The sequence below is a fragment of the Balaenoptera physalus genome, assembly GCF_965194825.1.
Source record: "Balaenoptera physalus genome assembly, chromosome: 8".
Taxonomy (NCBI): Eukaryota; Metazoa; Chordata; class Mammalia; order Artiodactyla; family Balaenopteridae; genus Balaenoptera; species Balaenoptera physalus.
Window position 1 is genome coordinate 19,003,068 of NC_138887.1, and position 14,897 is coordinate 19,017,964.

The following is a 14,897-nucleotide window of genomic DNA, read 5'->3' on the forward strand; positions in this document are numbered from 1 at the left end:
AAAAAACCTTCTTGACTGTATTTCTGCATGCGATTCTCTACCTAAAAGTGATGAAAACGTTCAGTTTTTTTTTTTTAAAAATTGTGATGGGCCATGAAAAGTGGATGCTGTACAATAATGTGGAACGGGAGAGAATGTGGGGCAAGTTAAATGAACCACCACCAACCACACCAAAGGCCGGTCTTCCAAAGAAGGTGGTGCTGTGTATATGGCGGGATTGGAAGGGAATCCTCTATAAAGAGGTCCTTCCGGAAAACCAAACAATTAATTCCAACAAGTACTGCTCCCAATGTGACGAACTGAAAGCAGCATTTGAAAAAAAGCGTCCGGAATTAGTCAACAGAAAATGCATAATCTTCCATCAGGATAACGCAAGACCACATGTTTCTCTGACGACCAGGCAAAAACTCTTATAGCTTTGCTGGGAAGTTCTGATTCATCCTTCATATTCACCAGACAATGCACCTTCGGATTTCCATTTATTTCGGCCTTTACAAAATTCTCTTAATGGAAAAACTTTCCCTGGAAGACTGTAAAAGGCACCTGGAACAGTTCTTTGCTCAAAAAGATAAAATGTTTTGGGAAGGGACTTCCCTGGTGGCGCAGTGGTTAGGAATCCACCTGCCAGTGCAGGGGACACAGGTTCGAGCCCTGGTCCAGGAAGATCCCACATGCTGCGGAGCAGCTAAGCCTGTGCGCCACAACTACTGAGCCTGCGTGCCACGACTACTGAAGCCAGTGTACCTAGAGCCAGTGCTCCACAACAAAGAGAAGCCACTGCAATGAGAAGCCCGTGCACCGCAACGAAGAGTAGCCCCCGCTCACCGCAACTAGAAAGCCCATGCGCAGCAATGAAGACCCAATGCAGCTAAAACTTAATTAATTTAAAGAAAAAAGTTTTGGGAAGATGGAATTATGAAGTAGCCTGAAAAATGGCAGAAGGTAGTGGAATAAAACCATGAATAAGTTATTCAATAAAGTTCTTGGTGAAAATGAAAAATGTGTCTTTTATTTTTACTTAAAACCCAGAGGAACTTTTTGGCCAGCCCAATACATCTTCACTGCCTGTCTTCCCTGCTAGATTCCAATTTTCACAAGGATGGGTACAATGTCTCTTTTGGTCACACTTCATTCCCCCAGAACTCCGGCATGATAGGTCCTCAATAAATGCTAGACTAATGAATGAATTAATAAATGAATCTGGGTATTTTCATTCAATTGGTGCCTGAAAAACCATAGGCACAAATATTCACAATACAAGGTTGAAAGTTTTAGGGGCTATAACAAGTGTAAATGATAAATCCTGTGAGACTTGACAGATTAGAAAATTTTGTTGAGAAAATTGGGGGAGTTTCATAGCATTGGGGCTTGCACTTAAGATAGGCAGATGTGTTAGGTTTGGTTTCCTAGAAAACGCAGCCTAAGTCAACGATGAAAGTGCTTTCAGATGGAAGGTTCAAACCAAGGGCAGAAAGGGTGAGTTAAAAGGAAAATGAGATGAGAGAACATACGTGAGCTTGGATTTTAAAAATAACTAGTTGTGTTCCACTATACTATGTAGACTGTAAAATTATGGAAAGAGCATAACATATGGAAAGACCCTAACAACAAAAAAGGCAGGATAAACTAAAAAAATAATAATTTTTCTGTAACCCATCAGAGAGCTAAGATCACAGAGGGGGCTTCCCTGGTGGCGCAGTGGTTGAGAATCTGCCTGCCAATGCAGGGGACATGGGTTCAAGCCCTGGTCTGGGAAGATCCCACATGCTGTGGAGCAACTGAGTCCGTGAGCCACAACTACTGAGCCTGCGCGTCTGGAGCCTGTGCTCCGCAACAAGAGAGGCCGCGATAGTGAGAGGCCCGCCCACCGCCATGAAGACTGGCCCCCGCTTGCCGCAACTAGAGAAAGCCCTCGCACAGAAACGAAGACCCAACACAGCCAAAAATAATAAAATAAAAATAAATAAATAAATTTTAAAAAAAAGGTGTCTATGTGGTAAATCAAGCCTATTATGTTTTTTTTTCAAATCTCCTATATCCTTACAATTTTTGTCTTCTTAACCTAACAGTAATTTAGAGAGACTCTGTTGAAATCTCCTGCTGTAGTAGTGGATTTGTCAACTTTTCCTTGAATTTCCACCATTTTTTGCATTTTATATTTTGGTGTAATTTTAATAGAGTTGTTCCATAATTTTGATGCAATAAAAAAGTTATACTTCAGAGTATATTGTATTATGGCCCTCACTCTTGATGAAAGAGATAAGTATCCATTTTAGTCACTTAATATCCCTGGGTTGTTTCCAAATATGATTACTATGGAAACTAATCAGTACGAGTACAGTAGTCCCTCAGTATTCATGGGATTAGTTCCACAGATGCTCAAGTCTCTTATATAAAATGGCATGGTATTTGCATATAACCGATGCACATCCTCCCATATATTTTGAGTTACCTCTAGATTACTTGTAATATCTAACACAATGTAAACGCTGTGTAAATAGCTGCCAGAGACTGGCAAATTCAAGTTTTGCTTTTTGGAAATTTCTGAAATTCTTTTTTTTTGGAATATTTTCAATTTCAATCTGAGCTTGGTTGAATCCACAGATGTGGAACCTGCAGATCCAGAGGGCCGAATGTACTAATCACTGGAGTACATATAAATTTTTATCCTAGCAAAAAGATCAGAATGAACTCTCATGTAATAGGTAGGGTTAGTTTTCTTTTGATGCTGTAACAAATCACCACACACTTATTCACTTAAAACAACACAAACTTATTTTCTTAGAGTTCTGGAGGTCAGAAGTCTGAAATGAGTCTCACTCATTTCGAGGTTTCAGCAGGGCTGCATTCCTTTCTGCAGGCTCTGGGGAAGAATCCATTTCTTTCCCTTTTCCAGCTTCTAGAGGCTGCCTGCATTCCTTGGCTCCTGTCCCCATTCCTCTCACTTCTAAGCCAGCAAGTTCAGACCAAGTCTCACACTGCCATCTCTCTGGTTCTTCTTCTGCCTCCCTCTTTCACTAGTAACGATGCCTGTAATTGCACTGGGCCCACCTGGATAAGTACTGTCTAATCTCCCCATCTCAGTCAGCTGATAACCTCCTCCCATCTGCAACCTAATTCCCCTTGGCCCTGTAATCTAACATATTCACATGTCCTGGAATTAGGTCGTGGCTATCTTTGGGAAGCCATTATTCTGCCTATCACAGGTGGTAAATGGAGGGAGCAGGAAAGGTGAACATCATGCTTAGATTTAATTAGAGTAAGTTAAGGTTAGAGAAGGTACATAAAATAACACAGCAATCTGTCCAAGTATGACATTGCTTTCAGATCTACTTGATGTTTTCTCCTAATAGGAATATGTGAACATAGGTAATTACTATTTAATCAGTATTTATATGTTATTAAAATATGTTTACTTTAGGAAAAAGGCAATATTTGGTTTATTTTCAGATAATACCCTAAACAATGTCCTCATCCACCTGGGGGGACTTTCACAAACGTCTAACATGGTACTGAGGATACACTATCTAATTTCTAAAGACCATGCTGGTCCTTCACATTCAAACTTCCTTAAGAGTAAATGTCCAAAAGACCTAAAGTTAATTTCATTTCAGAGTAAACTGCCTGGATTTTAACCCAATTTTATTTATTTATATGCTTATTTATTTTTTGCACAACAACCATTTCATTCTTTCTTTTGGGTTTAGGGTAGTCTTCAAAGTGGCTAAAACTACAATAATCAGACTGCTGAATAAGGATGGGATGCCATATTTAAAGACACAGAAAACAATCATCATTGCAATTAAGACTAGAACTTTTGGGGGTTTTTTTGGTGTTTTAATTTTTCAGTAGTTTTTCCTTAGTAATTCATTTCATTAACCAAATGTGGTTAAACACGTACTCTGTATCAGAGCTCATGTTAGTCATTTGGGATAAGCGAAGTCATTAATTAATTCAATAAATATTTATTGAGTGCCTACTATGTACCAGGAACTTTTTTTGATAGAGCTCCTCACAGGCCTTACATTTTAGTGTGAGAGACTGACAATAACAAGTAAAATATGTAGATGATAAGTACTGTGAATAAGTATCATGAACAAAATAAAGAAAAAAAGGGGAATGGGGGACGGCACAGACTTAAGTGGTCAAAGAAGGCTCCTTTAGTAAGGTGACATTTGAGCAGAGATTAAAGGAGATCAGGAGTGAGCCATGCGAATTAAGATTGAGAAAAGGATTTCAAGAGGAATTGCAAGAGGAGAGTCACAAGAAGCTGGAGCATGCCCAGCATAGTCCAGAGAATGCAAGGAGGCCAGTGTGGCTGAAAGAGAACAAGCTTAAGGAGGAGAAGCAAAACATGAGGTGAGCAAAGTAAAGGGTGAGGCGGGGAGCAGGTTTTATGGGGTCTTGCACATTGTGAGGATCTGGCTGGCAGGGGAAATGAGAAGGATTTGAGCAGGGGGATGAACCGGAATTACTTTCATAGAATTAGATTAATTTGCTAAAATAAAATCTTCTTGAAATTTTCCATCTATATTTGGGTTTACCGGTAGTTTATGTGATGCCATGACTAAGTTCCACAACCATTATTAAAGATTATCTTTCTGTTTGATTACTTTTTAAACAATTAATTTATATTTTATTAGGCTTGGAATGCCAGTACATCACAATGTAAACCAGACTTTCAAAATGGCATTGAAAGACAATTAACTTGAAAGGCCATTTTATCACCGAGTATTTTAGGATTAAAGCTTCTATGTTTGTTTAGTAAACAAATCATTAAGTTAAAAATTACAGAATAAGTAACCAAAGATTAAAAGAGCACAGAGGTATTGTTAAAAAAATAAAAAATAAAGATAGTAAAGTTAGCTTCATTAGGTTCCTGTTTTGGGCTCATAAACACTTATAAACAAGTTATTTGAGCTTTGTTTTGAAAAATAAATTTTCCTGTTGTTTCATGTTATTTGCTTAATGTTTTAACTTTAAAAGATTAAAATTATGGTTAAAGACCCTTTTAACACATAAAAACTATACTTTTTGCTCCTTATGTTTACATATTGATAGACTTGGCAATTTTCAGTCCTCTTTAAAACATCCCTCGTGCATAACTATTGGTGATGCATGGCTTGTGATGTGTTCACTTTTTCTTTTCTATAGGAAACCGTTCCCACATTATCTTCTCATACTCCTTAAACTAGCGCTGTATGTATTACCCAAATTTTTGGTTTATAAAACTAATTCTGATAAGTGGAAAACCTAGTGAAACAATCTACTTGTGATTGTAGGTTCTCCTGATTTTTTCCATCAACTAAAACTTGAGTTCTAATACAGCTGGCCCCAAACTACAGCTATTAAATATGCTGTAAAGGATTTCAGTGAGCTTTTTACTATTGGGATATTTTTTGAAGACACATTCTTTCTGTGGAAAAAATAATTTACAGTACTTGAGCACCAACTTTCATCTACTACTATTACATTTTTTTGAAGGATTATTTGCAGGTTTAATGTGTAACAAACATGTATTCTCTGTGTGTAATCTTATCCAGAGGACTGGCTCAACTACCTATGTGGTGATAACTTCTTTATCTCCTTCTCTAGGCCGCTCTCTTTGGGAGCTTCAGATTCTATTTCTACTGGACCTCTCTATCTGGTTATCCTGTAGACACTTCAAATGTAATGTGAGAAACTCACTTTGGTCCTAAAGATAAAACTAAATCCCGTATAGATATCACCAAATCTATAAGCCTGCTCCTACTTTATTTTTGATTTTATTAGTGGCAAAGCCGAAAATCAGCTAAATAAGAAACCTAAACGTTACTCTCAAAGACTTCCCCCTCCATCTCATTTAAGCAGCCACTGATTTCTATTCAATGTACTTCTAAATCTCTCTCAGATTCAGCTTCTTCCCAGTATGATGTAGTAGAAAGATTAAGGATTTTGGAGTGAAGCAGACCTAGGTTCGAGTATACACTACTTGTAAGATAAATTTCAGCTAGTTTTTCCATTTGCAAATCTATTATACTGCAAAGTTTAAATGGGATAATGTATCTATCACAGTGCCTGCCACATTATGTTTAATAAACCTTAATTGCCATTCCCTGTCACCTTGTTTCCCATTGCTTTAGTTTAGGACATTATCATTTATCGTTTAGAACTCTGCAACAGTTTTTTTAACAAGACAAATTGATTCTATTTTCCATGCCGTAGCCAAAAGGAGCTTCCTAAAAGTCAAGTCTTGTCATTTGCTTCTTTGCCTAAAATTCTTCATTGGCTCCCTGTGGCCTATATGAGGTCCAATCCTCTTAGCATAACATACACTTGCCCCAGCGTGACCTCCTGCCACTCTAGGTTTATTCTTAAAAATTACTTGCTAGTCCCTGGCATATCATTGCCTACTTGTCCCTTCTATGTCTTTAGCTTGTCTTTTTGTTCTTTTGCTTAGAATTGCTTTGTTGGTCTCACAGGTGAACCCTTATTCTTAAGTCTCAGCATCCCAGTTCCCTCCTCTGAGAAACTTCCCTACACCTGTCCAGGCAGTAAGGCACTTCCTCCCAGATCAACAATTACTTACTGACTGCTTATTAGGTATGTACCAGCCAGTATAGTATACACTGAAAATGGAGCTGTGAAGAAGACAAGGTTTCCTGCCCTCACAAAGCAGCTAGAGGCAGAGACTAACATTTAGATAATTTACTTATAATTTTGTTGAATGCTATAAAGATACAGTGTTATGGGAATGTATAACCCTGTCTTGAGAGGGTGGTCAAGGGCTAGCTTCCCTTAGGAAGAAACACTAAAAGATTTGATGGATGGTGCCATTGTACCCTTTATAATTCTTTCTTAAAGTACTTAGGCAATTGCACTTGAATTGCTTTCAATATATGATTTTGACTAGCGGATAAGTTATAGGAGACCACGATTACCAAGAGATCCTTTTGGCTATCACAAATACAAGATTCTGATTCTGATATCCATGACTTAAATCTATGTACATCAGGCACTAAGTATATAATCTTTTATCCCTAGCAATAACCCAGCTATTATCTCTCTTTTATAGACAAAGAAGTTAAAGTTCAAAATGAATGGTTCAACGATTCTTCCAAGGTCTCTCTGTTGAGTCAATGGCCCCAACCCAGCAGCTTCAGGATCCCAAACCCTCTTTTCACCATACATTTCTGTCTACTCCTATATCTATTTCCAGAATCTTCTAGCGTCTGCTTTCTAGCAGGTGTTCCGCGAACAAAAAAAAGGAAAGCCTTATGCTAAAGGTAGCATTATTTTTCACTCTTGCTGCCCTCAGCAACTCACACTAGAACTTCTTCCCATTAGGAGGGAGACGTATTTCCAGATCTGTTTTCAGGCTTGCAGTAAGACTAGTAATTCCAAGTTGTTTGTTGACTCCATCAGTCTTTTTTTTGCACCGGACGCCAATTTTCCACACCCTCCTCAGGAAAAAACCCCGCAGCTTTTGAGAATATTGGTTATCTGAGCCCGCTTTCCTCAGGTCCCTGTAAGGAGGCGGGCCTCGGCTCCGCGACCGCCTCCCCCTCCTGGGTGGGGCTACACGACAAAGCTCCCCAGCACTTACGGTTTCTAAATTTGGGGCCTTTAGGCGGGAAAACCGAAGCCACAGGTTCTCGACTTAGTGGAGCCCACAGGGCCCCCTTAGCTCCTTCAAGTGCTTTCTCTGTTCGCCAATCCCTGCACCCCCCTCTCGACCTTTGGGCGGCAAAGGCCGCAGCCCGAGACGCCCTACCGCACAAAGCAGGCTCCGCTAACCCCTCTACGGCGCCCAGAGCCCTACCGCTTCAGGCTGTGGAAGACTAGGGCGGGTCCGACGCTCCTCTGCGCGCTGACGTCACGCTGACGCACGGCCACGCCGGCTCCTCCCACAAGCCCGAGAATCCGGTTTCCGGCGGGAGCGCGGAGACCCGAGCGTGGGTGAGGTTGCGGTTGTGAGCGCGGAGCTGGCCGCGGGCTCCTCTGTCCTCTGGTACCCGCCAGGATGCCTCACCTGGAGAACATGGTGCTTTGTCGCGAGTCCCAAGTGTCCACCTTGCAGTCCCTGTTTGGAGAGGTATTGTGGTCCAGCTGTCTTTTCTCTTCCAAATCCCGAAGGCAAACAATTCCGTGGTCTTGCGACATGTTCCAATTTTTAAATTTTCGTTCGGATTGAGGGGCCGTAGACCGTCTTCTGCGTTGAGGTAGCGGGTGTTATACGTTTCTCCCACTCCTCACCCAAAGTAACTTGTGAGCGGTCTCTTAAACTGCACGGGAAGGACCGGCCTGCACTAGGGCTCGTTGGCCCAGGACGTCATCTTTTACACACGCCACGGTTTTGAGGGGGTGTTAGTCCAGAGTAGCTACTCGAAGTTGCTTCTTACCCCAGCTGAACAGGATTTTATACAACAGGTGTGTTTGCCCAGTGTTACTTATTCAAAAGTGAGTCCCCACGTTTCAGTGAGGTAGTTAGTGTAAGTCCTGTGTGGATGGGTAGTTGTCAAGACCAGTGAGGGCCAACGCGGTGCTTCAGGTTTAAAACTTCAGCGGCTTTTCCAGCGTTGATAAAGCACAGAAGAGGTCTTGTCTAGGCTTCTTGACTAGCAGTTCAGGTGTTGCCTAAGAGAAGAGTTTAAATTTGTTTCCTCTGGATGAACACTGCTACGGAGTCCTTTCCATAGGAGGTAGCATTCATCAATTCCATACTTAATCTGTTTTTGATTATATTCTGGTGGCCTTTAGTGAGCCTTTTGCTTCAGACTCATTAATTAGACTTGGAATTGATCACACTTGGATCTCATCTGTAAGGAGAGTAAATGAGGGTTTAGGGTCACACTCACGTTCTCCCCTCACACCTCTGGTTTGCTTTCATAAGTACTGCTTTCATCCAACTACCGGGGTGGCAGTCTGGGGTGGCCTGTAAAGTATTAGTGGAAAAGTACCACCCTCTTTCTAAAGGGGCACATTAGTTAGGGAACTAAGAGGTCAGGGACTGCACCCTCAGTATTCTAGTTATAACGCTTTTTTTTTTAACGTCAGATTTTTTTTTTTTAAAGAAGGCATTGGGTCTTTTTTTTTTTTAACTTTATTTATTTATTTTTGGCTGCGTTGGGTCTTCGTTGCTGTGCGCGGGCTTTCTCTAGTTGCGGCGAGGTGGGGCTACTCTTCGTTGCGGTGCGGGGCTTCTCATTGCGGTGGCTTCTCTTGTTGCAGAGCAGGGGCTCTAGGTGCGTGGGCTTCAGTAGTTGTGGCACGAGGGCTCTAGAGCGCAGACTCAGTAGTTGTGGCACACGGGCCGCTTAGTTGCTCCGCAGCATGTGGAATCTTCCTGGACCAGGGCTTGAACCCGTGTCCCCTGCATTGGTAGGCGGATTCTAAACCACTGCACCACCAGGGAAGCCCAGTTATAATGCTTTTAACTGTAGTTATCTATATTATCACTGAAACATTTTCTTAGTTATACCTTATGCATTCCTTCCCTGGAGTAGACAAACCCAGATCACTACAAACAGAAGTGGTCCTCCTGAAAATGAATGTTGGCAAATAGAGATGAGTGGTATCGATTTGGTGTAGATCACAGAAAGAAATCATATTTAACAATTTTAATAGCACTTTTCTGTAAGGTGCTGTTCATGTAGGAGATGCAAAGATCTATAAAAAACTGGTTCATATTTCTTAGCAGATTCATTTATGTATTCAGCAAATAAATATTTAGTAAGCACCTTCTCTGTTCCAGGCACTGTGCCAGATCCTGGCTTATTACAGTTTATGTTAGGTTTATGAAGGTGAAAGGTTAAATAACAGTGCAAGAGTTCAATACAATTCTAGTTAACAGCAGAAAAGATAATGTAAGGTGGAATATTATTAAGCACCAAATAATGGATGCAGATAAGTGTGGCAGGATTCCAGGAAAGGAGAGTTTTAGTGTAGCTTGGAAAAGAGTCCTGAAGGATATCTTGTGCTTCTCTTTCAAGGTGAAATATAGTATTGTATTAGCAGAGATGCTCAGCAAGCATGCGTTTAATTCTTGTTACAGAATTTTTGAGCTAGTTAATTTAGAAGAGTGTTATGTATAAACTTAAGAAAAGAATCCCTGTATGAAACATCCATTTTTAATCTGTTGGGCTGCTCTTGCCATAGGCATTTGCCATTAGAAAGTATTTTCCTGTATAAATCTGAGTTCCTGATTTGTCTTGCAAAAAGGAAATTTGTAACTTGGTGGCTAGAATGTAATAAATGTTTGTGACTACAGTTGGCCTTTGAACAATGTGGGAATTGGGGGTGCTGACCCCCTGTGGAGTTGAAAATCAGTGTGTAACTTTTGACTCACCCCAAACTTAACTGCTAATAGCCTTACCGAGAAACAGTCAATTAACACATATTTTGTATGTTATATGTATTATATTCTGTACTCTTACAATAAAGTAAGCTAGAGGAAAGGAAATGTTATTAAGAAAATCATAAGGAAGAGAAATAATTTATAGTACTATACTGTATTTATCAATACTGTAAGTTTACATTGTTTATAAGATGAATCATCTGTCAATATATCAATATTGTCTTAATAATACAAAACACTGGGCATGTTATACCTATTACTAACTCGACATTAAAAATGAAAAGATAATGTGAAAAAAATTCATAGCTATTTACAGGTATAATGATTCATACATTGATAACAAAGAAGCAGCGATATGATTGCTTTATGGTAGCCTTCTGTTATGGATAGAATTCCTTCATGGTAGCCTACCTATATACTAATGAATGAACCCTTATAAAGTTTCATGGCGTACAGTATTCCAGTCATATTCATAGTACAGTATTGTAAACACATGGTTACATTTTTTGAAAAACCACTTACCTGTGATGATAAGCTAATACACAGTTTCTCCAATTATAGGAAGGAAGGGGAGGGGTAGGAAGAAGGGAGGAACGGAGAGGGAGAGAAAGAGAAAGAGGGGAGAGGCTGGGAGGCACAGACATACCATATGGTATGTATGGTAATGTAATCCTTTGGAAGCAAAGTTATAAAACAGAAAACTAACACATTATTAATTTTATATTAAATATCATTCACCTTATGCCTTTGTAAGGATATACTATTATCTACATATATTTTACGCTTCATGGCATACTTAATTTTTCCTATGTGTTTAGGCTACGTGGTTCATCTGTGAGTTTTTTCAAATTGTTGCAAATCTCCAGAATTGTTTCGAATATGTTTATTGAAAAAAATCCATGTATAGATGAACCCAAGCAGTTCAAAACCTGTGTTGTTCAAGCGTCAACTGTACTATTGTAGTGGTAGATGATGATCATAGAGACTCTACTTTTTCATGAAAATTGCATCATCCAATTTTCTTATAATTATTTTTTAAGTGTATGTGAATTCCTCCAAAGCAGGTTTTATCTCTGATTTTTGTACTCTTTAGTGCATCATGGTTTTCAGCATTTAGTAGCTGTGTAATAAATGTTCATTGAATGAATGAAACATATTTGTAGTATTGACCAGACCAATATAGGGGTGTTTGACAATTTTTACTTTTCTCTAGGCTGCTGACTCAATGTACTTCAGGAGAATCTTGGGAATATGTATTTTGAAATATATGCTGTGTAGATTTGATCATTGAAAACAATGATGAAATGTACACATTTAGGCCAAGGTAAATGTAGTGTGCATAATTCAGAAGTATCCTGTAAGTTTTCCTTAGAACAGAGGACTCTTGAAATTCTTTCTAGCCCTGTGATTACATATGCTTAGTTTCAAACCTTAGAATGTAGACTGAAGTTGCAGCCTGTGGGCTTAGATTCTATAAAAAAAGGTTAAGAAAAAATTGAAGTATGGTCAAAATTATTCTTGAAAATTCTGTTAAATCTCTCATAAATTTGAAAATACAAACATTTATATATATAAACCTGTATAATAATAAAAGGGTTGAATATATATATGTATAGTAATATATCATATATAATAAATAGGCCAAATGTGATTTTCCAGAAATTTTGAAAGAGTAGAGTTGAATTCAAGTAGGTTTAAGGTGTAATGATGAATCCACTAAATGCTCACTGTAGAAATCATTTGGATTGAATAATTTACTTTATCATGGAAAAGTTTGTCACAAGTTGATGAATGTTTATTTTCTGTTTTGTATGTGCAGACTGATATTTGTCTTTTCTCTGCTAGAGACATCATTTCAGTTTTCCATCCATTTTTATTTATGGACATACTGCCAGTGGAAAGACCTATGTAACACAAACTTTGTTGAAAACTTTAGAGGTAAGAATATCCGAAACTCATTGTTAATTGATTTTTATTCATAGACTCCTAGAAATAGAAGGGATCTGGGAGATGTTTAGTTTACCTTTCTCTGAAGGAATATCTTCTACATAAAACATTTCTGACCAACTTTTGGTTGAAGACCTTCAAAGACTGTAAGCTTCAGAAGGCATTGTTAAATAACTTGAGCCTTGATGTTAGAATGTACTTTTTAAGTTGAGCCAAATTCCCCTCTCTAACTTTCATTGGATGATAATATTTGGGGGAAAACACACATAATAATAAATTCTTTAAAAATACTAAAATCTGTTTTTTCTCTATTATTGTACATATTTGTAATATTGATAGTGATAAGTCTGAATCTCCACAAGTACAAAACTAAATATGTCACCTTTACCCTGCCCTTCTTCCTGTATTGCCTCTAACAGTGAATTTCACCATTCACACAGTTGTCTAAACTTGCTCTTTACTCTTTCTTTATCCTCACTCTCTCAGTAAATTGAACAGTAAACACATCCTGCTGATTCTGTATCATTAATGTCTTGACTCCATGTAGCTTGAATCGTAGCCATTGCTGCTACCTGAGTTTCATTTACCATTATTTCTTTCATTTATTTCCACAACAGTTTCCTAAGTGCAGTCTGTTCTCCACCCTGCAGCTAGTCCATGAAAATCTTAAATAAGATCTTTAGGAAAATGTTGGGGTGTTTTGCCTGATATATAAGACCCTTCATGAGCTGAGTTCAGTTTATCTTTCTTAACGTAATGCCTAAGAATTTGAGATAGAGTCTGGCAGACTCATGTTCTTCTTCAGGGTTCACCCCTTAGGGCTTTCGCATCTGAAAAGTAGGGCTAATAGTGACAACATTTGGAATTGTGAGAATTCAGTGAGTTAATACATGAAAAGTGCTTACCACAATACTTAGTATATAGTAAGCACTCGATAAAGTTTAGTTTAGCTGCTCTTGTTCGTGATTATTGCCACACCCTCTTTCATATCCTAAGCCAGGGGTGGGCAAACTTTTTCTTATGGTCCAGATAGTAAATATTTTAGGCTTGCGGGCCAGGTACTTTATATTACAACCACTCAACTCCTCCTCAGTGTGGAAGCAGCCATGGATAGTATCTGTCTAAATGGGTATGGCTGTATATATCAAAACAGATTGCTAACCCAAAGGCTGTAGCTTGCTACCCCTGGTCCTAACTAGCTCAGAGTATGCGTGTTTTGTGTGGCATACTGAACTATTTACAGTTCTTGCTGTCTCTTACTTTCAACCCTTGGCACATACTTCTTGGAATGGCTTTCTTGTACTCGTTCCCTCCAACTCTTCTACCCTATTATTTGGCAAATGCTTATTTATTTTGCTAGGTTTACTTGTGTTTACACTTTGGGTAGCCTTTTTTGACTCTCTGGGCTGTGTTAGATGCCCCTCTGTTGTGCAGCCTCAGCGCTCTGTGCTTAATTCTGTCATAATATTTATCCCTTTCAGCTGTGATAAATGTTTGTGTTTCCCTGGCTTGAAACTGTGAGTTTCTTGAGATTATTCCCAGCACAGTTCTTGGTGTATATTAACTTAGGGATTTTAGCCTTTGATCCTGAAGATTGCCTGTGCATTTTAAAATACAGATGCCTGAGGTTCATACCAGGCTTCAGAACCTGAGTGTACAAGGTCCTGGCTCAGGCATTTGCATTTGGAACTCCCTGCATGAAGTGTCCAAAAATATCTATATTGAATAAAAGCATGAAAACTGAATATGAAAGTTCCATATTTAAGGGCTGTATATCATTTTTTAATGTATCTTGATTTTTGCTGCTACTTAAACATTGTAATGATGATTATCACCACTTTTGGTATAGGTACACAAAGAGACATTTAGAATATGCTGCCATTAAAGGTCATGGATAGCACACAGGTAGCAGTAAACAAGACAGTCTTAACAGAGCTATTGTGGACTCTCGTTTATAAAGGAGTGGGGGTAAAGGAAGTCAGAAAATGCTGGTGAAATTGTGCCTAAGTAAATATAATGTAGCCTTAGTTACACTGCTACTCTGAGAAAAAAAAGCCTCATTATTGGGTGAGATTTATAGAATGTCGCTAAAAATAGTTACAGGTTCCATTATTTGTGCCAGATGCCCCAAGCGGTCTTCCTCTGAGTGATCAGTACTGCTTTTGTGATTTCGTTTTGAGAACAGACTATATTTATAAATCTTTTTTTTCCTTGTTACTTCTGGAATTAGCTCCATTTTGATAGTTCTCTAAATGAAGAGCTAGTTCTAAGTCCTCATAGGGGGATTACTCTGGTTTTTAACTCTTAAAAATGTTTTTTTGGTTTAGGTGTGTCCATAATTAAAAATATTATCTTAAAATTATAAGTAAGAAATTCCCACTAAGAATTTTAACATTCCCATGTTTTTGGGTTTCTTTGTAAGAATTCTTTAGCGGGAAATACAGGTTTGCTTTCAATCCCTGTAGGAAACAAATGAAAACTCAAATAATTAAAGTGAGTTTAATGGAGGGACTATAATATTTTACAAAGGTTGAAGAAATGTTAAGGGAACCAATAAGGGATGGTGATGTGCTGAGAGCCTTTACCTCCCTGAGACCTGAATGGCACAGGAAGG

At 38.8% G+C, this 14,897-nt stretch overlaps 1 protein-coding gene and 1 long non-coding RNA gene across 3 annotated transcripts in view; one reads left to right on the top strand and one right to left on the bottom strand.

The window, feature by feature from the left end:
- The window catches only part of LOC309666314, a 1,163,838-nt gene that overhangs the window by 704,756 nt on the left and 444,185 nt on the right, over positions 1-14,897 (bottom strand). The window lies entirely within an intron of this gene.
- The window catches only part of ORC5 (origin recognition complex subunit 5), a 121,012-nt gene continuing 114,010 nt past the window's right edge, over positions 7,896-14,897 (top strand). Inside the window, exons 1-2 of one of the 2 annotated variants that reach the window (XM_082473607.1) lie at positions 7,896-8,074; positions 12,182-12,274. In XM_082473607.1, coding sequence (XP_082329733.1) covers positions 8,003-8,074; positions 12,182-12,274 — 165 coding nt within the window. In that variant the 5' untranslated portion in view covers positions 7,896-8,002. The remainder of the gene's footprint in view (positions 8,075-12,181; positions 12,275-14,897) is intronic. The other variant, XM_082473608.1, reaches the window with a different exon arrangement.